General features: G+C 40.6%; 1 protein-coding gene across 1 annotated transcript in view; it reads left to right on the forward strand.

Moving 5' to 3' along the window:
• The window catches only part of PCYT1B (phosphate cytidylyltransferase 1B, choline), a 79,272-nt gene that overhangs the window by 11,730 nt on the left and 42,953 nt on the right, over positions 1–24,589 (forward strand). The window contains exons 2-3 of the mRNA XM_069463814.1: positions 13,149–13,248; positions 24,033–24,149. Of these exons, the coding sequence (XP_069319915.1) occupies positions 13,149–13,248; positions 24,033–24,149 (217 nt within the window). The remainder of the gene's footprint in view (positions 1–13,148; positions 13,249–24,032; positions 24,150–24,589) is intronic.

A 24,589-nucleotide genomic window follows, 5' to 3' on the forward strand; every position in this document is an offset into this window, starting at 1 on the left:
TGTTTTGGGAAGATTTCAAGTTCTTTCTTCTGGCTATTTTGAAACATACAATACATTGTTGCTAACTATGGTCACCCTACTCTGCTATCAAACTTCTATCTACTTGCATGCTTATACCCATTAACCAACCTTTCTTTATTGCCACCCCCCACACCCTTCCCAGCCTCTGGTAACTATCATTCCACTCTCTACTTCTATGTGATCAGCTTTTTTAGCTCCCACACATGGGTGAGAACATGAGATATTTGTCTTTCTGTGCCTGGCTTAAGTGGCTCTGAAAAGAGCCTTTGGTTTTTGAAAGTAGAAGAAGCTGTTCACTTGGGACTGGTGTAGTTGGTGATGGCCTTGGTGCCCTCAGATACTTGGCCAGCTCCCCAGGCAGCAGCCGGCCCATGGCGTTCTTGATCTTCCTGGAGATGATGGTCAAACGCTTGTTGTAATACACCAGGCACAATCCCTTGCGCGCTGTGCGCTTGAAGATGTCGTTGATGAATGAATTCACAATGCCCGTGGCCTCAGACCAGATGCCAGTATCAGGATGGACCTGCTTCAGTATCATGTAAATTGTACATGCAGTAGCTTTCCTTGTGGCTACACTTGTACTTCCTGCCATCCTTCTGTGCCTTCTTGGAATCCTTCTTTGGAGCAGGAGCAGACTTGGCCAGTTCAGGCATGTCTCCGCAAATCAGTAACTATCCTGAGAAAGAAGACACTTCAACATCACCAAACTCCTAAATAAAGGCCAAAACACTTCTAATATTTTTTTATTTCAGCATATTATGGGGGTACAAAAGTTTAGGTTACATATATTGCCCTTGCCTCCCGACGCCCCCCCCCCAGTCAGAGCTTCAAGAGTGTCCATCCCCCAGACGGTGTGCATCGCATTCATTATGTATGTATACACCCATCCCCTCCCCCCTCCCATCTGCCCAATGCCAGATTAATGTTATTCCTATATGTGCACTTAGGTGATGATCAGTGAAACCAATTTGATGGTGAGTACATGTAGTGCTTATTTTTCCATTCTTGGGATACTTCACTTAGTAGAATGGGTTCCAGCTCTATCTGGGAAAATACAAGAGGTGCTAGATCACCATTGTTTCTTATAGCTGAGTAATACTCCATGGTATACACATACCACATTTTATTAATCCACTCATGTATTGATGGGCACTTGGGTTGTTTCCACATCTTTGCAATTGTGAATTGTGCTGCTATAAACATTCGAGTGCAGATGTCTTTTTTATAGAATGTCTTTTGTTCTTCTGGGTAGATGCCCAGTAATGGGATTGCTGGATCAAATGGTAGATCTACTTGTATTTCTTTAAGGTATTTCCATATTGCTTTCCACAGGGGTTGCACTAGTTTGCAGTCCCACCAGCAGTGTATGAGTGTTCCTATCTCTCTGCATCCACACCAACATTTATTGTTTTGGGACTTTTTGATAAGGGCCATTCTCACTGGAGATAAGTGATATCTCATTGTGGTTTTAATTTATATTTCCCTGATGATTAGAGATGTTGAGCATTTTTTCATATGTTTGTTGGCCGTTATTCTGTCTTCTTTTGAAAAGTTTCTGTTCATGTCCTTTGCCCACTTTTTGATACGGTTGTTTGATTTTTTCTTGCTGATTTTCCTGAGTTCTAAATAGATTCTAGTTATCAGCCCTTTATCAGATGTGTAGCATGCGAAAATTTTCTCCCATTCTGTAGGTTGTCTGCAAAACACTTCTAATGTTAAACATGGAAATAAATGTGAGCTATACCTGCATTTAAAAAAGATGAATAAAAGCAAGATAATGATTTACCTGCTGAAGTTCAGGGTCTTGGGTGGCCATAGCCCATCCTGGCAGCTCAGGGCACCAGGCAGGACCCAGCCCTGGCCAGGGCGCCATCCCGTTGCAAGGTGCGCTCGTGCACACATCCACACCCACACTTGCTCACACTGGGACAATGTAGACACGCCAATGCATCAAACATGCGCATCTTCGGGATGTAGCAGGAAACGGAGCACCTGGAGAGCACCCTCACAGACATGGGGACAATGTGCAAACTCCACACAGACAGTGGCCCCCACCTGGAATCAATTTTTTTTTTCTCATCAACATTATAACAAAAGGACATTGAACAAAACAATGTTATTTGAGGACCTGCTGCATAAGCACAAGTGTTGCTTTCCAGTGGATTGTTCTGACCTCCCCACATTAGAAAACCACTGGTCAAGGTGTTCTAAATCTTACCCTTGGATCCAGCCATCAGAGAGAAAGAACTGCATTTTCAGACTGCATGTTTGGCCCTTTGTAAAAATGCTTTTCTGAACGGCTTTTAGGTTCTGGGGCTCTGCCTTGCATGGAAGGCACTATGGAGACAAACATAAAAAACAGGATTGTCTTTATCAGGAGGCTATTGTTAAGTATGTTGGTGTTGATGTCGCTACAGCCTCACCAAGCGTGCCCTTAAAAGTGGCACCACGGGAGGAATTTCTCTCAGAACTCGGCATCGGGAAACTGCTGTGCTTTTCCTCAAGAGCTATTTTGTTTTTTCCTTAAGGACAATATTAACTTTGTTTTCCTCTTTGCTTTGACTACTGGGAGCTTAAAGCCATTTTTGTGGTCCACCTCTCTAAAATGTAGAGGACCGTGATATGCGTTCCTCTGTGCTCATTTCACCCCTGACCTTTTTCTTAAAAAACCAGTATTTCTCCTCCTTACCCCAGATGTTGCAACTATTATTTTAAACTTTCAAATTTTATTTTTCTTAAGTCACCTCAAGTCCTTTGGGGAAGGAAGTGGGATATGAATATGATATAAGATTGTTATTGATGTTCATTACAAACTCCTTAAGCTCAACTGCCTAAGAGAAAAAAATGATTTGGGGTTTAGAATTTTTTAGCTCTAGGTAAAGATTATTTTCTATTGTATTTTTTCTTTCTTTTTTTGAGGGGAAGACAGGGTCTCACTCTGTTGCCTGGGCTAGAAAGCAGTGGTGTCATCATAGGTCACTGTAACCTCAAATTCCTGGGCTCAAACGATCCTCCTGCCTCAGCCTCCCGAGTAGCTAGAATTACAGGCGCATCTCACAACACCTGGCTAATTAAAAAAAATATTTTTTGGTATAGACAGGATCCCAAACTCCTGGCCTCAAGTATTCCTTCCTGCCTCGGCCTCCCAAAGTGCTAGGATTACAGGTGTGAGCCACTGCACCTGGCCAGATTATTTTCTATTGTTAATAGCGTCTATGCATTTCATGAATCTAGTAATCCTAAGTTGTACTTCCATTTCAGAGATGTTACAAAATGTGGGAAAAAAATGGCCAACACTGATTTTCAGACAACATGTATTATAAAACCCTCCTAATCTCAGAGATGTTAAAATTGGGGAGGGGAGAAAGGTACATTCTAGAATCAATGAAATGTGGTTTTATTTCTAGTACTAAGAGTCTTCTAGCCATTTGAAATTGACTCACTGCTGCGGGGTTCAGAGGGTAGCCACATGGGATGGAGGTACAGTGTATGGGTGGCCAGTGTTTTTAGGAGGCTCGTATCCCTAGGGCATAATAAAAACTCTGATCCCTGATCACCAGAACACCAGTAATTACTGGCCTGACCTAGAGGCAGGTACTTATACACTGGCGTAAAAAATGGACATCTTATGAGGGAACTCTAAATAAAGTTTTAAGAAAGCATTTTTAAAAAGATATTTTAGATGATTTTTAACTGTGCTATTGTTTTCCTTTTAACCAACTTCAAAATACTTATTCTCTATGATAGAAAAATGGGCAAAGGACAGATTATTCTCAGAAGAAAATACAAATGACTAATAAACATTTGAAAAATGTTCAATCTTACTTGTAATCAAAATAATGCAAATTGAAACAGCATGATGCCATTGCTTGGTCTATAAAATTGACAAAGATAATACTCAATGCCAATGAGATGGCAGCAAGATAGGTGCCTTCATACATTGTAATGTGAGTATAAATGATACAGCTTTTGTAGAAGGTAATTTACCAATACATGTTAAAAAGTTCTTCAAATATTTATCTTTAATATGTTCATACCCCTGATCTAAGTAATTTAGTTTCTAGGTGTCGATCCTAAGGAAATAATTAGAGGTTCAGAATTATGTTTAGAATTTTATTTATATTACTAAAATATAAACAATTTAATATTCAGCAATAGAGAGATATTTAAATTATGGTTTTTCTATTCGGTGGAATGCTTTACAGCTATCAAAATTAGTGAGGTTGAAAACTCTTTAAATGACATGATAAAATATTCATGCTATGTTGAGTGAAGAAAACTGTCTATATGGTTTCCAAAGTTGTTAATATGTACATATGACATCAGAAAGCCTGAAATGGAATATAGAAAGAGTTAACAAGAGTTGTCTCTAGGAAGCAGAATTACTGGTGACTTTTGTTTTTCTCTCTAAATTTTCCCAAGTTTTCTATAATGTACATTATGATGATGTTAAGAAAAATTTATGAAACATTGATAAATGTATTTATTTTCGTATTGAATTTAAAGACTGTTTTTGTCTTTATCAATAATCATTCTCGGCCGGGCGCGGTGGCTCACGCCTGTAATCCTAGCACTCTGGGAGGCCGAGGCGGGTGGATCGCTCAAGGTCAGGAGTTCGAGACCAGCCTGAGCAAGAACGAGACCCCGTCTCTACTAAAAATAGAAAAAAATTATATGGACAACTAAAAATATATATGTATAGAAAAATTAGCCGGGCATAGTGGTGCATGCCTGTAGTCCCAGCTACTCGGGAGGCTGAGGCAGGAGGATCGCTTGAGCCCAGGAGTTTGAGGTTGCTGTGAGCTAGGCTGACGCCACGGCACTCACTCTAGCCCAGGCAACGGAGTGAGACTCTGTCTCAAAAAAAAAAAAAAAATAATAATAATCATTCTCTCTCCAGTGGCTTTAAATTCCCCCCATTCAACAAATATTTAAGAGCCTTCTAATATGCCAGGTACTGCCCCAGGGAGTAGGGATCCAGCAATGAATATGACAGACCAGGTCCTTGCTTTTGTTGGAGCATCTGTAATAGTGAGGAGAGACTGAGCATAAATATACAATGTCTCTTCACCTGATGACCTGAACCTCTCTCCTACCTGCACCCAGGCCCTTAGCTAAATGAGTGAGTCTATTCTAATGGCTTTAAATATCACTTATATTCTGTCTGCTTCTAAACCTGTGTCTCTAGCTTAGTCCTTTCTGCCAAACTCCAGACTTGTACATCCAACTGTCTATCTGACATCTCTGCTTGGAGATCTAATGGGCACGTCAGAGCAAATGTGAGAGGATGGAATTCTTGATCTTCCCATTCCTGTCCCGCCCACCCCTAGACCTACTACTCTTCCAGTGTCTTCTCCATCCTAGGGAATGGCAATGCTGTCTTTCCGGTTCTCCAGGTCAGTAACTATGGAATTATCCTGACTCCTTTTTTGTTCTTTCATGCTCTACAGCCAATCTATTCCAAATTTTATTTATCCAAAATCTATCCAGAATCTGACCATGCTCACCATTTCCATTGCTATCTGTCACCCGGGCCCCAGCCACTGTCTTCTTTTGCCTGATTATTACACCAGACACCTCAGTGGTTTTCTTGTTTCTACCTTTGACCTCTTATAGTTTATTCTCAACATATCAGGTGGTCCTGCTAAAGCTAAGTCAGATCATATCGTACCTTGTTCAAAACTCTTTAACGGCTCCCGTCTCCCTAGAGTGAAAGCCAGTCTTTACAGCATCCTAAAAACCCCACATGACTGGGTGCTTCTCCTTCCCTTCCTTCCTGCCTCACCTCTGGCTACATCTTTTCTTTTGTGCTCACTTCCTCCACATACTGAGCTTTTAGTTACTCCGGGAATAAGCCAAGCATGCTCCTGCCTCAGGGCCTTTGCACTTGCTGTTTTCTCTGCCTAGAACACACTTTCTCCAGATGGCTCAATTGGCCCTGTATATCTTCGCACATACGTCAACTTCCTTGACTATCCTATATACAGTTATACCCCCTATACTCCTCCCTATTCCCTTTCTTTGCCTCATTTGTTTCTATAGCACCTAATCACCTTTTAAGATACTACATATTTTACATTCTTTTTTGTTGTTTGTCTATTATCTTTAAGTGTTATGAGGGCAGAATTTTTGTCTGTTTTTGTCTCCTGATATACCCTCACAAGCTAGAGCAGTGCCTGTGACACAGAAAGCACTCAAGTAGTATTTTTGAATGTTGGAAAAATGAATAATGCGTAGATACTATGGAAACAATTTAAATTTTTTTTAAAGCTCAAATGAGTTTTAAATATTTCATATATCTGGGAATCATATCATTTAATAGTTACTTTTTGGATAATAGTTGTTTTTCCAAATACTCGTCTTTTCTTAATAGACGCCCTCCCCGCCCCTCCCCCCATACACACACACATTCAGGACACCTAAGCCTTGATTAAATTTTCTGCATCTCTGAATTCACTGGAGAGGAGATAGGTCTTTAAATTTATTTTTACATTATGTACATAACATGAATGTGTTCTCATTGTAATAATAAAATAGTAGTCATATATGGAGTAAACAAAAAAATCCCTTCATCTCTTCTCCCAAAATACTGTCTTCTTCCCCAGAGGTAACCCCAGTTAATAGTTTGTTGTATCATTCAAGGCCAGTGCTGTCCAGTAGAACTTTCTGTGATGATGGGAATGTTCTATATCTGCACTGTCCAATATAGTACCCACTAGGCACATGGATTGTTGAGCACCTGAAATGTGACTAGTGTGACTGAGAAACTGTTCTTAATTTTGTTTAATTTTAATTAATTATAATTTGAATTTAAATAGTCACATGTTTCTAATTGCTACTATATTGGCACGGTTATAAACTATTTCTACACAGTTACCTCTCTCCCTTTCTCCTTTCTCTCTCTCTCTCTCTCTTTGTCTCTCTCCCTCCTTCCCTCTCCCTGCCTCCCTCCTTCTCTTTTTCTCTCTTTTTACCATAAATGATATCATGCATGTATACATATTATACATATTATTGTGTGACTTGCTTTTTGCATTCAACAAAATGTCTTGGATATCGTTCCCAGTCAGTACGTATATATGTCTTACTGTTTTTAATAGTGCCTGTTACGTTGTAACAGGGGCATACCATACTTAACTAAATGAAAAATGGATATTTCTTGGTGCTGTGCCATGCGCTGGGCCTCTTTTTCCTCCACTCCAATGACATCTGTTGGTGATGCCTTTGCACCAACTGCCTAATGTCAGATTCTACCATAATCAATGATACAGTCCAAGAATCCAGTGATTCATGTGTGTTGGACCTATGGTCAACTATAAGATCTATTTTTTCTTTCTATCTTCAAAAGACCAAAATATTCTGATCCCACGTTAAGTCAGGCTTTAAAAAAATATGTTCAGGGATGGGTAAATATAAACCTAACAGTATGAGACTAAGGGATGAGATTTTGTGATTTTTTTTTTTTGTTGTTATTCTGAATTTGTGGTTTTAAAGCCAGTGAGTTCCAAGGCAAAAGATCTACATGGAAGAAGCAGATTCTTTCTGAAGTCTTCTTTTTATCTATTTTGCACATCCTAATTAAAAGGTTCTGTCCTTGTAAAATTCTTTCCTACTGGAGACTTCTTGAGATGGTTATAACCTTGGTAAATATCGGTAATTCACCTTTCAATTGATCTCTGTGCTTCTAACGTACCTCATCAACATTTGTTAGCTAATGTTTGCTGAGCCTGGCATTATACTGTTATAGATAATATATTGGTCAAGGCCATATCGAAACACACATGCCTCACTGTAAAGGTGAAATTTGAAGAGAGTTTAATAAAGGGAGTATTTACAAAGGTGTGGGCAGTGTTTAAGGAAACCTCAAGGATAGCATGGTACCCTAGGCCTAGAAACATTTGAAGGTTGCCACCTCCTGGGTTAGGGACTCACCAGCTTTAGAACCACAAATTCAGAATTACAAGAAAGGGGCAAGGGGAAAATGTGGCTACCAGAAACTTGTAGAGAGCTCTATGAAGAGGGCCCCCTCATAAGAGGTGTGGATTTCAGTAAAAGGACAGAGCTAGCAGAGAGGAAGCCAGGGAGACAAATACCTTGAGCTCACTCTTGTCCTGCCCTCCAGTGTTGTACATGCTTCTCATGGACCCAACCCAACTGGAGGCAGGAGGGCGAGGGAGCCCATTGGCACAGTCTGTATGGGAAGCCATACAGAAAAGAGTAGAGAAGGGTAGGAAGACAGTAGATTCTGGAAAGACAAAGGGAATATTTATTATCCATACATTGTTTCATTTAATCCTCACAACAGCTTCATGAGGTAGATCTTTTTATTATCTCCCTTTCATAGATGAGGATACTGAAGGCTAGAGAGGTTAAGAACCAGTACTTTTTAAAAATCAAATTTAAAAAATCAAACGAATATTAAATAATGGAGCTAGGATTTGAACTCAGGCCTGTCTGACTGGAATTTCCCACTGTAGTTAAGAATATCTTAGCTTAAATAAGCAACTCTGCGGTTGGCCATCACCATCAGTAGAACCATGCTAAGTTCTGGTTGGTTGATTAGTTTGTTGTCTGATCAGTCCAGTTGTCAGTTAGTGGTGTACATTGCATAAGTACAGGTTCTATCAACCGTTATTTTTACACTCAAGTAATATTTGCATTGTATATTTTATATACTACCTAATAGCCTTTGTTTTAAGTAAATATTTGACAATATCCAACTGAAGAGATTCTGTAAATGAAATGACCAGCGTGTAATGTCTTTTCCTTTAAAAGGCATGATGGGAATATGGCTTTGGTATGTTACTGTAGTACAATTTACATAATCAGAACTTATGTGACAAATAGACAACATATTCACATGCAATGACTGGATGCTCTGAAATCTTAAATTAGGCAGAAGTTTTCTTGTGCCCTAGCTCTAAGTCCATGGTCTGGCAAGGCCCTTACACATGTGAGATCCAGGGCACTGAGCCAGGGTTTCTTAACTCCTTAAAATCCTTGCTTTCTTCTGTGCCAAACCAACCCCGAATTTGGAATATGTCTCTCTTGGGGGGGCATAATCTATCCACTGAGGATCTCCGCCAGCTCAGAAGCTTAGTTTCTATGATTTTCATGTTGAAAAGAGTAGAGCTTTTCCCAAATATGAAATTATTGAAAATTTAATGTGCCTTTTCAAACTAATACCTTCTCTCATTCTAAAAGGACCATTCTTTACTTTGCAAGATTGCGGCCCCAGAACCAGTCCTGTTCCTTCGTTTCTCATCTTTTCTCCATTTATCCACCCTCCAATCATCTAGCACCATAGTAGACATATAGTGTGTGCTAAGAAACACTAGAAAATGTGATCTGGCTGATTTAGAGTCTAAGCTGAGGCTTGCCAATAACTACATGTAAGTCATCTGACCTGCTTCATCAAGTCTTGGTAAAAATATGGCTACATGCTTTTATTTCTTCAATTAGTTGTTTGGGTACCCCCTTCTCTAATTATCAGAAAGTCTAGTATCTCCTTTATAAGGTCTCTCCATCCCTATTGTCTAAGAATCCTGAGGGTTTCCTCAGTTCAAAGGGAGCCAAAAAGGTAACTGAGTCTGAGGGTTCTACCACTGCTGTTGCTTCTTGCTGTCACTTGGTGTTACTGTTGAAGACAGGTCCTGTACAGTTCAGTGGAAATAGTATCTACCTCACAGAGTTGTACAAATTAAATGAGCAAATGCATTTAAAGTGCTGAGCATTTAGATGGATACATGGCACTAAGTAGGCACTCAAAGGTTTAGCTAGTATGTTACTTGGCCTCAGTTTCATGTGTTATGTAGGGCCTAGACCAGAGGATCGCTCAAAGCATCCCAGCTTTGGCAAATGGTGAGGAATAGGTGGGGGCCTTGGTCCTCTGCAGGCCAATAGACAGCCTGAAGGTTCAGTTAGCCCAGTCTCTGCCCCTCCCTGAAGCCTCTGGCTGTCTTACATTGTCCTGAAGTTGGTTTGTCCCTAGTATGTGGAGGAGGCAGAACCTGAGGAGCATAGAATTCCTTATAAATCAAATGATTGGTTCTGGCTCAGAGAAGGAGGGGTTTTTCTATTGTAATCTGGGATGTCTAGACTGAAAAATTACTGCCTCAGACCACATGGCTACTTGGTGGTAGCTGGGCTTTAACCAAGGTCTTTCTGAATGCAGAGCTTGACCCTCAATTCAGGGTATTCTGCCTTGCTTTGAAAGGCAATGCTCTGGAAAGCAAGGCTGTGGCTCATTTATTTTTGCATTCTCCCCATTCCAAGCACAGTGCCTTGTACAGAACAAGAAATACTCCTTCTCCATGTCAACTGCTGTTAAAGAGAGTCACACATGCACACGTGCACACACAAGCATACTCATGCACTTAGGAATCCTCTCTGCTTTCCGTCTCTTTGGTTCTCCCTCTTTCCTACTTCTAGGCCATAATAATTAAGAGCAAAATGCACACTGCATATAAACCTTTTCTTCACCTTTGAGTAACTATTGTTGCCTTACAATTTCCTCTATCTCTGCTTTAATTACCAGATTTCACGACCTCTGGAACACACCTTTCTTGGAAAACGGCAACACCTTATCTCTTTAATAAACTTTGTGACTAGCACATAAAAGATCTCCAAATAGTAATTTATTTTAGATCATGTGAAAAAGGTTCACTGTCTACATATATTAAAAGGCAATGAATCATTTAACATAAACTAATCCCATTTGCCCATCCATTTACCTATTTGGGTTGTGTCCTAAAAGTCCATTCATGAGTCAATTTATTTGTTTCTATGGGGAACTACATTATCTATTATACCATAATATATAGTATTATGTATTATGATATATAATAGTGAATAGTAATAGCAGTACTAAAAGCTACAATTTATTGAGTACCAGGTACATTACACATATTATCTCTATTTTTCACAACAGCCTTGCAAGATAGTTACCCATTTTACAGTTGAAACTGAGGTTCAAATAAGTTAAGGAACTTGCTTTTAAGCACACAAAGTCAAATATATTTCTAGCCCCAAGTATAGCTCCTGCTAAAGTGGCCACGATAGGCCACCCACAGCTTCCCTCACCACATCTGTTGGGCCCCAGGGTGGGCACCTTCCCCAACATCAGCCAATCCTGGTTGTGGCCCGATTTGAAAAAGATGAGCTTGGTCAATCTGATTCTCCCTTAGGAATTTGAACTGGGAAACATGGAAAGAAGCAGTAAGTTGATAGGAGCAGGAGCTGCTACTGAAGGGCACGATCAGAAGTTGTTAAATGAGTGTGGTGAAGAGAGGCTTAGGAGGCCATTATGGGCCATATTCAAGCTGAAGTTTTTGGGGAGTGGAAGGAACTCGGGTAAATGGGGTGGGACAGAAACAATCACGTGCAGAGAGCAGCCAAGTCAGTGCAGAGCAAGCACTCTGGGGCAATGCTCTTCCCCCTTCCTCCTTTTCCACAGTTGCGGTGCCAGGGTAGCCATAGAATAAATCCTTCATCTCTTGAGTCAACTTCAGTGAGTGTAGTAGGTTCCTTTCAACCAGGAGAGTCAAATTAGAATACATGACCAGTAAGTGCTGGAAAGGAAGTTTGAACCCTGGTTTTGTGGCTACAGAGTTTCTGCTCTTGTCCCTGCACCCCTATGCCACATTACAAATGCTGTTCTGGAACACCATAGCATGTGAGGTCACCTTAATGTATCTGAAAAAGAACCAATAATGGACTCAAGTTTCCTGAATCTTTGTCCCAAGTCTTGGTTTGCTTCTAGAGCCCTGAAGGAGGGGGTGGGGGCTAAGAAAGTCTCAGACCACGAGGAGGTCTCTAAACAAAACTGGGGCAGGACTCCAACTTTGAGGGTAGAAGGTGCTGCAATGGGGAAAGGGGATGGGGGCAGGGCAGGGATCGGGTCTCATCCGTGCAGAGAACTGGGGCTCTTCAAGGGCAGGGATTGGTTTTATCCCTACTTCTGTTCCCAGGTCCTAAGATAGTGGCTGACATATATTTGAATGAGTGCACGTGAATGAATAAGTGAATGGCAGAAGTGGGTCACAGTCCTGTTCAAACGTATGGAGCATCCTTCAGTCTAGTCTTCCCAAGTTAAGGAACACCTGTCTCCATCTCTAAGAATTCAGGCAGCACTGTGAGTAACGTTTACGGCGACTAGTCAACGTCAGCTTTAAAAACAACAAAGATGGTGTAGTGGTGATTGCGGTAATAGCATAGTTCAGTGCTACAAACGGACAACTCTGGGTTGCATTTCCCTTGTTTATGAAAACACCACTCGCTTTGTCTTCCTCTGCCTGGAGAGAGTGAGGTTTTCATTTTAAGAGGCTGACTAAAAAATGCAGGGCCACTTCCTGGGCAGGCTTCCAAGTGACTACATCTTTCTCACAGCGTTCCCCAGAGCCCTGGTCCAAACTGCCTGAGGCGGGGCCTCCAGCCATTGGTGGCTGTTGAAGCCACCACGGGAACAGTTAGTTATCTGCAGCCTGCCGGAATCGCTGTGCTTTTAGGCCCTGCCTGGGCACAGATAATGGCCTTGGGCTTTGCACTGAAGAGACATCAGAGTTGGTGACTGGCCAGGCTGGCGTATGTGAAATACAGATGTTGTGCCACGCTTCTGAGTGTGGCATTCCTTCCAGCCGAGGCCCCTGGGTGTGGGTGAGTCTAAATGTTTGAAGACTGCCCTGGTTGGTTGTGAAATGTTCAAAGCTGGGCATTGTGACTTTCCAGGGGCATGAGTTAGCATATTTCTTAACCCTGCTGTGCCTCAGTTTCCTTTTTGTGAAATAGGGATAGTATTATCCTACACCCTAGGATAGAAGTATCTATCCATCACAGGGGGTTGTGAGAAGTAAAAGAGATGACGCCAGAGTATCTCATCTGGTACCTGGTATGCAGTAGACACTGAAGAGCTCTTATTCTTTCTGAAGCATCAGCTAAAAAAAAAAAAAAGTGTCAGTGACAATGCCCCGTCTTTATTTCTAACAGTACAATATTTCTCTGAGAGACTCAGCGATTATATTCTACTTCTCAATCATGCCTGTATAGCCAAGAGAAATGAAACTTCAGGGGAAGTTAGTGCCAAAGGAAAGTTTATAATACTATATTCCCTTTGTCTTTTTCCCTTCTAGACCCTGACTGCACCTGCCCCATTTGCAGATGAAACCAGCTGCCAATGCCAAGCACCCCATGAAAAACTGACCATTGCTCAGGCTCGTTTGGGAACACCAGGTGAGGCTGTACTTCTTGTTTCCCGAACGGGTCCTGTTTTGACATTGAACATATCAGAAAGGCTCATCATTATTTGAGCAGCACCTGCTTTCAATAGGAGAGTTGAATGTAGAGATTCTAGCACAGTGCAAGAGGGGTAAACACAAACCAGCGATAAACTAGACCAAAACTAGACCGACCAAAGTGGTCAAGTAAAAGATGCAACAAAATACAGGAGCTCGAGCCCCAGCTTTGCCACTTCCTAGTTTGACAGCCAGAGGCAAATCACTGGAAATATCTGAATCTATTTCTTCATGTGCAAAACAGAGACAATAATACCTGCTCACAAGGTTTTTGTGATTGGGTATCGGACAGAGGTGGGGGCTGGGGGAAGGGATGGGTGTATACCTACTTGATGAGTGCGATGCGCACTGCCTGGGGAATGGACACGCTTGAAGTTCTGACTGGGGGGGATGGGATAGGGGGAGGGGATGGGTGCACACCTACATGATGAGTGCGATGTGCACTGTCTAGGGAATGGACACGCTTGAAGCTCAGACTCGGGGGGATGGAGGGGCATGGGCAATATATATAACCTGAACTTTTGTACCCCCATAATGAGCTGAAATAAAAAAAAAAGTACCAAAGCATTGGTTTTTGTTTCTTTGTTTTGAGACAGAGTCTCACTCTGTTGCCCAGGCTAGAGTGCCGTGGCATCAGCCTAGCTCACAGCAACCTCAAACTCCTGGGCTCAAGCAATCCTCCTGCCTCAGCCTCCCGAGTAGCTGGGACTACAGGCATGCGCCACCATGCCCGGCTAATTTTTCTATATATATTTTTAGTTGTCCATATAATTTCTTTCTAATTTTAGTAGAGATGGGGTCTCGCTCTTGCTCAGACTGGTCTCAAACTCCTGAGCTCAAACGATCCACTCACCTCAGCCTCCCAGAGTGCTAGGATTACAGGTGTGAGCACCGCGCCCGGCCCCAAAGCATTGTTTTAAACTGTGAAAGCTTATGTGAACCTAAGCTACTATAATAATTACCATTCTTAAAAGTCTATGTTTTAAAAAAAGTTTCAAGTGTGCCTTAAGAAGAGTGGGCTCTGCTATAGAAGTTTGTTCATTCGTTCATTCTTTTAGCATATACCGGAGGATGGATAGGGAAGACATTTAAAAAGAACTATAAGGTACTATCTCTGTTTCCCAAGAGTTTTCATGATAATTACAGAGACATGACAACAAAATGTGAAATGAAACTCAGAAGTAGCATACGTGTACATGCTTAGGGGTTAAATCCTGCAACACAGATGATAACTGACAGTTTAGAGAAGGGAAGATTCATTTGGCCTGGAGCAGTCAGGCAAGACATTAGGAAGGGAGCAGAAAAGATTTGACACTTTGGGGAGAAGTAAGATTTGGACTGTGTGGGCAGAAAATGGAAAGAAAGGTGTTCTGGGCAGGTAGAACAGGAATAGTGAAGGCACAGAGATAGAGAGCTGTGTAGGAGTAAATGAGTGTTGTTCCAGTTGATTGGGATGGACTAGGTGAACAGGTAAACTTTGAGCCATTTAAGATGGCATAACTTGATGGTTTCCACTTGCCATTGCAAAAACCAAACAACCTGAACTTAAAAGAATCCATGGGACAAAGGACAGTGTCATTTCACTATCACAACTCTGTGATTAGTACTTTTAGTATTTCACAGACGAGGAAATGAAGGCTTAGACAAGTTGTGAATCTGCACAAGGTCATTCGGTTAGTAAGTGGCAGTGGTTCTCACAATTAAGCATGCACCAGAGTCCCCTGGAGGTCTTGTTAAAACACAGACGGCTAGGCTCCAATCCTCAAGTTTCTGAATGGGTCCAGCTGGGGTGGGACCCAAGAAGTTGCAGCTCTAACAAGTTCCCAGGTGATGCTGCTTTTCAGGGGTACCACATTTAGGGAACCACTGGTGGGTGGTAAAGCTGGGCTTTGATCCCAAACCTGTTTGTAGTAGAGTTTGACCTCTTAACCATGACACTCTGCTTCCTCCAAGAATAGCCTTCAAAAGAGTAAAGTGAGGAGGAAGAGTGGGCAGAGTTAATAAGCTTTTTAGTGGGCTTCTTTTGATAAAGGCAGCAAGAAGCTTGGGGAGGTCATTCAGAGCAGCTAAATCAGTTGTTCCCAGACTTTAGTGTGCAAAGAATCACCTGGTAAACATGTTAATGCAGCAGATTTCCTGCTCCACTCCCCCCACCCCCAAATCTGGGATGCGGCCCGGGCATTTGCATTTTCAACCAACAGCCAGGATGATTCTAAAATTCGTAGTCTAGGCCGGGCGCGGTGGCTCACGTCTGTAATCCTAGCACTCTGGAAGGCCGAGGCGGGAGAATCGCTCGAGGTCAGGAGTTCGAGACCAGCCTGAGCAAGAGCGAGACCCTGTCTCTACTAAAAATAGAAAGAAATTATATGGACAGCTAAAAAAATATATAGAAAAATTAGCCGGGCATGGTGGCACATGCCTGTAGTCCCAGCGACTTGGGAGGCTGAGGCAGCAGGATTGCTTAAGCCCAGGAGTTTGAGGTTGCTGTGAGCTAGGCTCACGCCATGGCACTCTAGCCAGGGCAACAGAGCGAGACTCTGTCTCCAAAATAAATAAATAAAGTTAGTAGTCTAGAGATCCCATACTGAGAAATACTGACCCAGCAATAAATCTAAGGGATGTCAAAACACATGAAAGTCCAGGTGGTTATGAAGAGAACAGATCTGACCTAAAATTAAAGGATGAGCTTCAAGCCCGAGCAGAAAAGGACCCTACTTTTCTAGGGAAAGGAAAGGAAAGTACAACTTACCATATATCTGCTTGGTGTGATACTCTGTACTCTATCTCATTTAATCCTTGTAAAAACCGTGCAAGATAGATATTATTGTGTCCTTTCTACAGAGGAGGCAAACAAGACTCGGAGAACTGAAATGTAACTTGTCAAATGTCCCAGTTGACTGGGTACAGCTAGGATTTGACCCCAAGTCCCCGTCACGTCAAAGCCCTGCTTTGCCCAGCACAGCGGGCTGCCCTGAGAAGCACAGTCCATAGCAGGCCACGGAGCTCAGTGAAAACACATTCAGGCTTTGAGCTGGAGGGTGGAAGGTATATGAACAAAACAGACGGGTGGTAGCTGTGATCTTCTATAGTGGCAGGACTGTCTGCCATGTTCACTGCTGATTCACCAGCACCTAAAGAAACACTTGTCACATACCGTGTGCTCAGTATTTTGTGAGCCAATGAATGAATGAATAAATGAAAATTTGGGACAAGAGAAGGAGTTTGTCCTCTGGATATAGAAGCAGAGAGAATTTGTTCTGATACTTTGAGCCAGCCCAAGCTTTTACAATTGGGTGAAATTGAGCACCTGTACATTGCCTAACAGCCAAACAGTTTAAACCTGGAGAATCAAACCAGAGTAAGGTGGTCGAAATAGCTGTGTGGTGGGCTTTTTAGAACACTCCCTCACTGCAGAGGGAGTGAGGTAGAGCAAAAGTGAATTTCTGATCTTCAGAAGAGAAATTCTCTTGTCTTATCTGATGACACTGGGAAGTTATCTAAGAGTATTTGTGATGTTGATGGGCACGTAGGGGAATTTCTGTTAGAAATTCCTTTATTTAGAATGTCTAATATCAGTGTTAAATTGTAGCAAGAAGGCACCTTGCTACATTACCTGGAAGGCACCTATTCGTCTTAGACCACACTCTGATAACCATTACTTTATTAGAGCAGCAGTTCTCAAACTTTGGTGTGCTTAGAATCCCTTAGAGCGCTTGTGAAAACACAGACTGTGGGCTTCACCCCCAGAGTTTCTGAGTCAGTAGGTCTGGGATGTGGCTGGAGAATTTGCATTTTCAACAAGTTCCCAGGTGCTGCCGCTGCTGCTTGCTGATCCTGAGACCACACTTTGAGACCCACTGTTTAAGAGTAACCATTGGCAGGGGTTGGAGGGAGTGGCAGGGAGATTATTCAAATATAACTGTTGGAGCATTGTACTTTTAGCAGAAAAGCTCAGGGAATTTTTAAAAATCTTGCTGTTTGACTACTATTTAAGCAAACAAGAAAAAAATTATTACTATTTTTTGAAAGTTTTAGTCATTTTTAAGAGTAGTAAGAAATTATCTCTTTGTGATACTGTCTTGAGCATTCCACCAAAAAGGCAAAATAGTGGAATTTGGTGTTTATAACACTCTTCAAGATTATAGTTGTAACTGAAGCCTCTCACTGTCTCCTACACTAGCCATATTTTGTAACTTTGTACAATTAATTGCCTACAATATGCTTCAAAAACTTAGGTCTGCCCAAACAGGGGCTGGGGCATAAATTCTAGAAGAGGTAATGACAAACTCTGCTCATACCTCTTAGCTCCTTGATCTTGTTTGTGAGGTTACAGTGGTGACGAAACTTCAAGAGAAAGAAAAGAGTAGAGCAAAAAAGCAATTGGCATTAGTGCCTTTGGTCTTAGCTAGTCCGGCGGTGGAGCTATGAACTTATATGGTATTGTGTACATTCTGGGACACAGAGAATCACTCCTCTATCTTGGCATAAAGAAAAAGTCCAAGAGATTGTTTCAGAGCTTCCTTTTCATTAAAGCTGACTTTTCTTCTTAAGGGAAACTCAGTTCTGATTTTCTATTTTCCTTCTCAAAAGGAGATTTGTGTTAATCTGTTTCCACAGTGTGTAAAATTTCCCAGACTTCAATTTCCAAGCGCCCCCTTAATGAATTTTGCCTTATTTATGTACTACCTATGCTATAATTTACTTAATAATTTTCCTTGAAACATACTTTTCTAAAACTTAAATTTAATGTATTTAAAAAGCAAACATCACTCACTATCATTTTTAGAAAATAGTATCACTGGCTATAAGTGGAAGGTAACTATAACATTTATATAAAACTATGTAAATTTTACAAACTAAATATGTAACTACTAGATTTTAAAAGGTTAATTTTTGTGTCACCTTTTTTGTACATCAATTATACACAAAACAGTGTTAGTCACCATAATTACTGGGCATTTAGTAATAGTCTCTATTTTGCTTTAAAGAAAATAATCCATATCAGCATGTCGTTTTCTAGCAGACACCACAAAATAGAAGAAAGAGCAGTAAAGTTTGGTTTGCACTCAGATATCATCATAAATTGGTTGTATGACATTGGGTAAGCCACTTAACTTTGCTGAGCCTCCATCTGTCCCTCTATGAAATGGCAACAGCAAATTCACATTCCCCTAGCTACCTCATAGGGTTGATGCAAAGATTAAGTGAAATATATGTGCTTTATAAATTGTATGTATTTTTAAGACACTGTTTAAATGTCTTTAATATTTTTTTTTTTGAGACAGAGTCTCACTGTGTTGCCCAGGCTAGAGTGAGTGCCGTGGCGTCAGCCTAGCTCACAGCAACCTCAAACTCCTGAGCTCAAGGGATCCTCCTGTCTCAGCCTCCCGAGTAGCTGGGACTACAGGCATGCACCACCATGCCCGGCTAATTTTTTCTATATATATTTTTAGCTGTCCCTATAATTTCTTTCTATTTTTAGTAGAGATGGGGTCTCGCTCTTGCTCAGGCTGGTTTCGAACTCCTGAGCTCAAACAATCCGCCCACCTCGGCCTCCCAGAGTGCTAGGATTACAGGCGTGAGCCACCGCGCCCGGCCCTAAATGTCTTGAATAGCCATAATCAAAGCCTTGTTAATAGCCATAATCAAAGATGAGCAATCACCTTTTATTTTTGCTTGAATCTGAAGCAAGTATCAAGAAATACCTAACAGACCCCACGATTGCATGAATTCAAATGTAATGCAGTTGGTGATTGCCTCCTGTCTGGCTGTAGGTGTGTGTTTAACTTTTTAACTAACTGACAAACTGCTTTCCAAAGTGATTGTACCATTTTACATTCTCACCAGCAGTATATGAGAGTTCCACTTGCTCTACATCCTCACCAACACTTGGTATGGTTGATTTAAAAAAAAATAGCTATTCTAGTGGGTATGAAATGTTATCTCATTGAGGTTTTAATTTGTATTTTCCTAATGACTGATGATATTGAGTATCTTTTCATGTGTTTATTTGCCACCCATATATTTATTGTCTTTGATGAAGTGTCTGTCCAATTTTTTGGCCTTATCTAAACGAGTTGTCTTATTATTGAGTTTTGAGAGATCTTTATATATTCTAGGTAAAAGTCTTATACATATATAAAATTTGCAAATATTTTCTCCCTGTCTATGACTGACTCACCTTTTCATTTTTGTAAAAATGTCCTTTGAAGGTCAAAAGCTTTAAATAAAATCCAATTTATCAATTTTTTTTGTTTTATAGTATAAGTCCTATTTAAGAATTTTGGGGGGGTCCTATTTAAGAAATTTTTGCCAAACCAAAAGTCACTAAGATTTTCTCATGTTTTCTTCCAGAAGTTTTATAGTTTTAGCTCTTTAGGTATATGATCCATTTCAAGTTAATTTTTGTATGTGCTGTAAAATGTGAGGTAAGCTAGCCCCCTTCACTGTTCCATTTGCTTATAAGCGTTGAATGACTTATAAAAATTTAGAATATAAGATCCACGAAGCTAAAATAATCATATTTTTCCCACAAAACTGTATCATGGTCATTATTTGTATCTGTGATCCTCAAGTAAATATTCTGGTGTTATGTATAATTCACTATATTTAAATTATCTGAAACATGGTAACCAGCATGTGGTATACAGACATGCACTTTACCAGAACATCACATTTATCTGATATACCTTACTGTGGTCATTCAGGATAAACAGGAACTTACTTGAAATTCTTTTCAAAATTTATACTAATCTGTGGGCAGAAAGACTATAATGCCATTGTATTAGTTTTCTATGCTGTATAACCTATTACCACAGACTTAGTGGGTTAAAACAACACACATTTATTATCTCATAAATTTCCATGAGTCAAGAGTCTGAGCCTGGCTTAGCCAAGTCCTCTGCTCAGGGTCTCACAGGCTGCATTCAAGGTGTCACCTGGGCTCAGTTCTCATCTGGAGGTTGGCTGGTGATAGATCTGCTTCCAAGCTCACTGGGGTCATTGGCAGAATTTATTTCCTTGTATAAGACCAAGGGTCCAGCTTCTTACTGGTTGTCAGCCAGGGGCCACCCTCAGCTCCTAAAGGCCACCTGTAGTTCCTTGCCATGTGGCCTTCTCCACAGGCCCTCTTACAACATGGCAGCTGGCTTCTTCAAAGCCACCAAGGGAGAAAGAGAATTATCTCCTAGCAAGATTGAGTCTTATAACAGCATGGGAATGACGTTTATCACCTTTTCCATTTTCTACTGGTTAGAGGCAAGTCACAGGTCCCACATACACTTCAAGGGGTGGGAATTACACAAATCCAAGGATCATTGGGAGCCACCTTAACATCTCTCTACCACAGCTACAGAATAGTTGAGCTCTGATTTCTTTTTTTTTTTTAATTTTTTTTTTTTTTTTTTTTTTTTTGAGACAGAGTCTCACTCTGTTGCCCGGGCTAGAGTGCCGTGGCATCAGCCTAGCTCACAGCAACCTCAAACTCCTGGGCTCAAGCAATCCTCCTGCCTCAGCCTCCCGAGTAGCTGGGACTACAGGCATGCGCCACCATGCCCGGCTAATTTTTTCTATATAGATTTTTAGCTGTCCAAATCATTTCTTTCTATTTTTAGTAGAGACGGGGTCTCGCTCTTGCTCAGGCTGGTCTCGAACTCCTGACCTCAAGCGATCCTCCCGCCTCGGCCTCCCAGAGAGTGCTAGGATTACAGGCGTGAGCCACCGCGCCCGGCCTCTTTTTTGTTTTTAATTGACTTCTGATCATTGTCAAACCTCCAGCTTCACAGGCCAGTGGTTCCCCACATAGATGCTCTGGAGAGTCCCCAGATGCCTAAAAGGATGTCCAGAAAAATATCAAACAGAAGATTAAAACAAATAAACATCCAGACTGACTAAAAAAGCCATGCTCTGTTTTTTTTTTTTTTTTAAGGTTTATTGTAGAGATTTTCAGGAACATGCACAAAAGTAGAACAATATAATGAACCTTCATGTGTTTGTCACTCATACCTAACAACCACCAACCCTGGGCAGTCTTGCCCCATACACACCCCCATCCACTTTCTCTTCTTGATTTGAATGATTTGAAACAAAATCCCAGATTTCTATCATTCTATATACATGTCTGAAAAATAAGAATTCTGGTTTTATTAAATGTAACCACTATACCATTATCTTACCGAAAAATATTAACAGTAATTCTTTAATATCAAATAGCCAGCATTCCAATTTTCAATTATCTTATGTCATCATTTATTTATAGCTTGTTTGAACCCAAATCCAAATAATTTCCATACTTTACAATAGGTTTATATGTCTTTTAAGTCTCTTTCAATCTGAAGGTCTCCCTTTTATCTCTTTTTTCTTTCTCTTTCTCTTCTTTTTTTCTTGAAGTTTATTTGTTGAAGAGACAAAGAGACAAAGTTCTTTTTTTTTTTTCCCTTTTGGTCCTGTAGTTTCCCACAGTCTGGAAATTGCTGACACACCACAATTTTTAAAAGTGAGCTTATTGCAAAATCAACTCGGTAAATACTCTTCAGATTTACTAAATGGCCTTTTTCTCAGTAATTATGTCATCTTTCTTTACTTTTCTTTTCTCCCTGCTTCCTGAATTCACTTATCTTGATCACCTCTGAATCAATAACAAAAAGTTCTACAAAACTGCCATCTGCTTTCCCCTGGGGTTTATATCTTAAAACAAATTTTCCTCAATTGAATTCAAATTGAATAAGAGCATTGAAACCAAGGATCGCTCATTAGACAGTTTGTTATCTCAAAGCATTTTCTATTTACTGTGCCTTATTTAGAATACAGTATAATCCGTGAAGGCAATTCTGTTTGTTCAAAATAGTGTATAATTGGAAATAATTGCAATTCCCAATCTGACATAAAGTGTCTCGATTTTTTTTATTGGAGAAATTTAATTTATTGGAAACATTGTACCATCCAAAACTATTAATGTAACATTTCTTTATGTTCCAAATTAATGAGGTTGCATTGCATCAAAAACTAATCACAATTTTAAATGTAAAGATCATTCAACAGAAGTTGATATTGATTTCTTTCTTTTTAAAAAATTTATTTTCATAACATCAATATAATACATGCATATATTTTAAGAAATCAGCAGGACTCTTAAGCTTATAAAGAAAACCAGAAATCCCTTTCCCTTCCTGCCCACCCCAATTCTGTAGGCACGCACCACTTGACAATCAACTTTCCAAAATGTTGCTGACATCTCTAATCCATTGTCATGCTTTTCTTGTTTTCTCTGCCATTAGGGGGAATTATATCTTTTTAACTCTTTCTCGGTAATTTTTTGTAGTGTTTTGGGAGAAAGTGGAGATAAATGTGTATGTTTAGTTCACCATATTTTACTGGTAGTCCTCATATTCCTTTTTTTAAGAACACTATTGTGGCCACATATGTCTCTTTCCTTCTTCTCAGTGCAAGAACAAAATGTCTCTATGTTGTTTGTAACTATGGAGAAGAGGTGACAGGTGCTTAAGATAAGAGCACTTTGATACGAGAAATTACTTCTTTCTCCTGTCATTCATTTTGGGATCCTCTTCTTGGATTTTCACTTTCGAGTTCCTTTGTTGAGAGTCTAGAAGAGTATAAAGGTTGGCAAAATATACAGAATTTTCAACAAACATAACAAGCATCTTCCAGACTATCAGGATAGGGGTATAATAGAGCTGCAAACCCGTTCCTTCAACCAGTTAAAAAGAATAATTTTGTGACTTGCTGCATCCATCAAATTAATAGAACCCTACTCCCCAATCTCCCCCTCTACCTAGAAGGGGATGGGTCTTTGGCCTGGCTCAGTAGTAGTATCATCCTGCAGTTTCTAATGCAGTCTCTGGATTCCAAGGGGGGCTATGGTGAAGTGTGTCTCTCATCCTCATGGAACAGCTCTTCCCAGAACATTGGATATCATTGTGAGAGTGTCTGTTGTGGCCTCTTCATTTTTGACCTTTCTCCTTAGGAAGGACTATGGTGTCGGTTGCTCATTTCCATCCCTGATCACCACCCCTACATGCAACATTTATACCCTGACTCTACTCCCTCTGGGGCAGGTGGTCCCCAATCTCTTAGGGAGTGACCTTGTACACTGGTATGCTGGTAAATGTTTCACAACTGGCCCTCTATTGGGAAATAAGCCATTATTTGTAGTATTTGCCAATTTCTATGATGTGAACACTCCTATCATGGCTGACTTCAGGCTACCAACATGACTTGGAGTTGGAAAGAAAGGTGCACAACTATGTCTTTGAGCAATATGAGCAGACTCCAGCACATCAGTGCCTTTGAAATAGGACCCAGGGTCTTCATTCAGGACTTCCAGACTCAAGGATGAAGTCATTTTCCCTTTCCATTGAGCTCCTCAGTTACTCCTACCTTGATGCCCCTACTGGGCTGACTCTGCTAGCTCAGACATCTAGAGCCCACTCTGGGTCAAAAGAACTTCGCAGTTCTGTGCTTCTCTTTCCTGTTGGCTAACAATGTGTGTTCTGGTTTGACCTTAATTTTGTTATGATTTTGCTCTGCTTGGATGTCTTCAGAAGAACCTCTCTTTAAAATCAATTTCATGTACGAATATGAAACTGATGATACATAGAGATTATGTCTTATCCAGGTAAACTTTCTTACAGCACTGTACTGTTGGGAGATAACTGGGATTCCTCATTCTGCAGTTCTGTTAATAGTGTTTTCTTTCTTCCACAGTTGACAGGCCTGTCCGTGTATATGCAGATGGAATATTTGACCTCTTCCACTCAGGTCACGCAAGAGCACTTATGCAAGCGAAAACACTGTTTCCCAACAGCTACTTGTTGGTAGGAGGTAAGAAGTGTATTTTCTCTTTGTCCAGAAAACTCCTTTATAATATGCTTCCTGACAAAGACCCCTTTCAGATTTCCATCAGTAAAATCTGACATTGTTAACGCTTCTAATTCAACCCATACTGGCTCACTTGTTCAATGCCTGAAATTTAAAATGATGTTAAAAAAACTATAGGGGAAATTGCATCTTGGGATTGTATACCCCTGATCCTCAGAGAGAGACAGACTAATATTACCACCAAGGGTAACTGCTTCACATTTTCTTTTAATGCCTTCCTCCTAGTGTTTGAAGTATGATCCAGTTTATGTTTCTAAAATTTTCTAGAGGGTTAGGAGAAGCAATATTATTCTGGTTTCAAATCTTGAAAAACTGAGGGGGCTCAGGATGATTAAGAGCAAGCAAGGTCATTATTTATTTCTTTTGTGTGACCCACAGCACTT

The sequence above is a fragment of the Eulemur rufifrons genome, chromosome 30 (assembly GCF_041146395.1).
Source record: "Eulemur rufifrons isolate Redbay chromosome 30, OSU_ERuf_1, whole genome shotgun sequence".
In the NCBI taxonomy this organism is placed as follows: domain Eukaryota; kingdom Metazoa; phylum Chordata; class Mammalia; order Primates; family Lemuridae; genus Eulemur; species Eulemur rufifrons.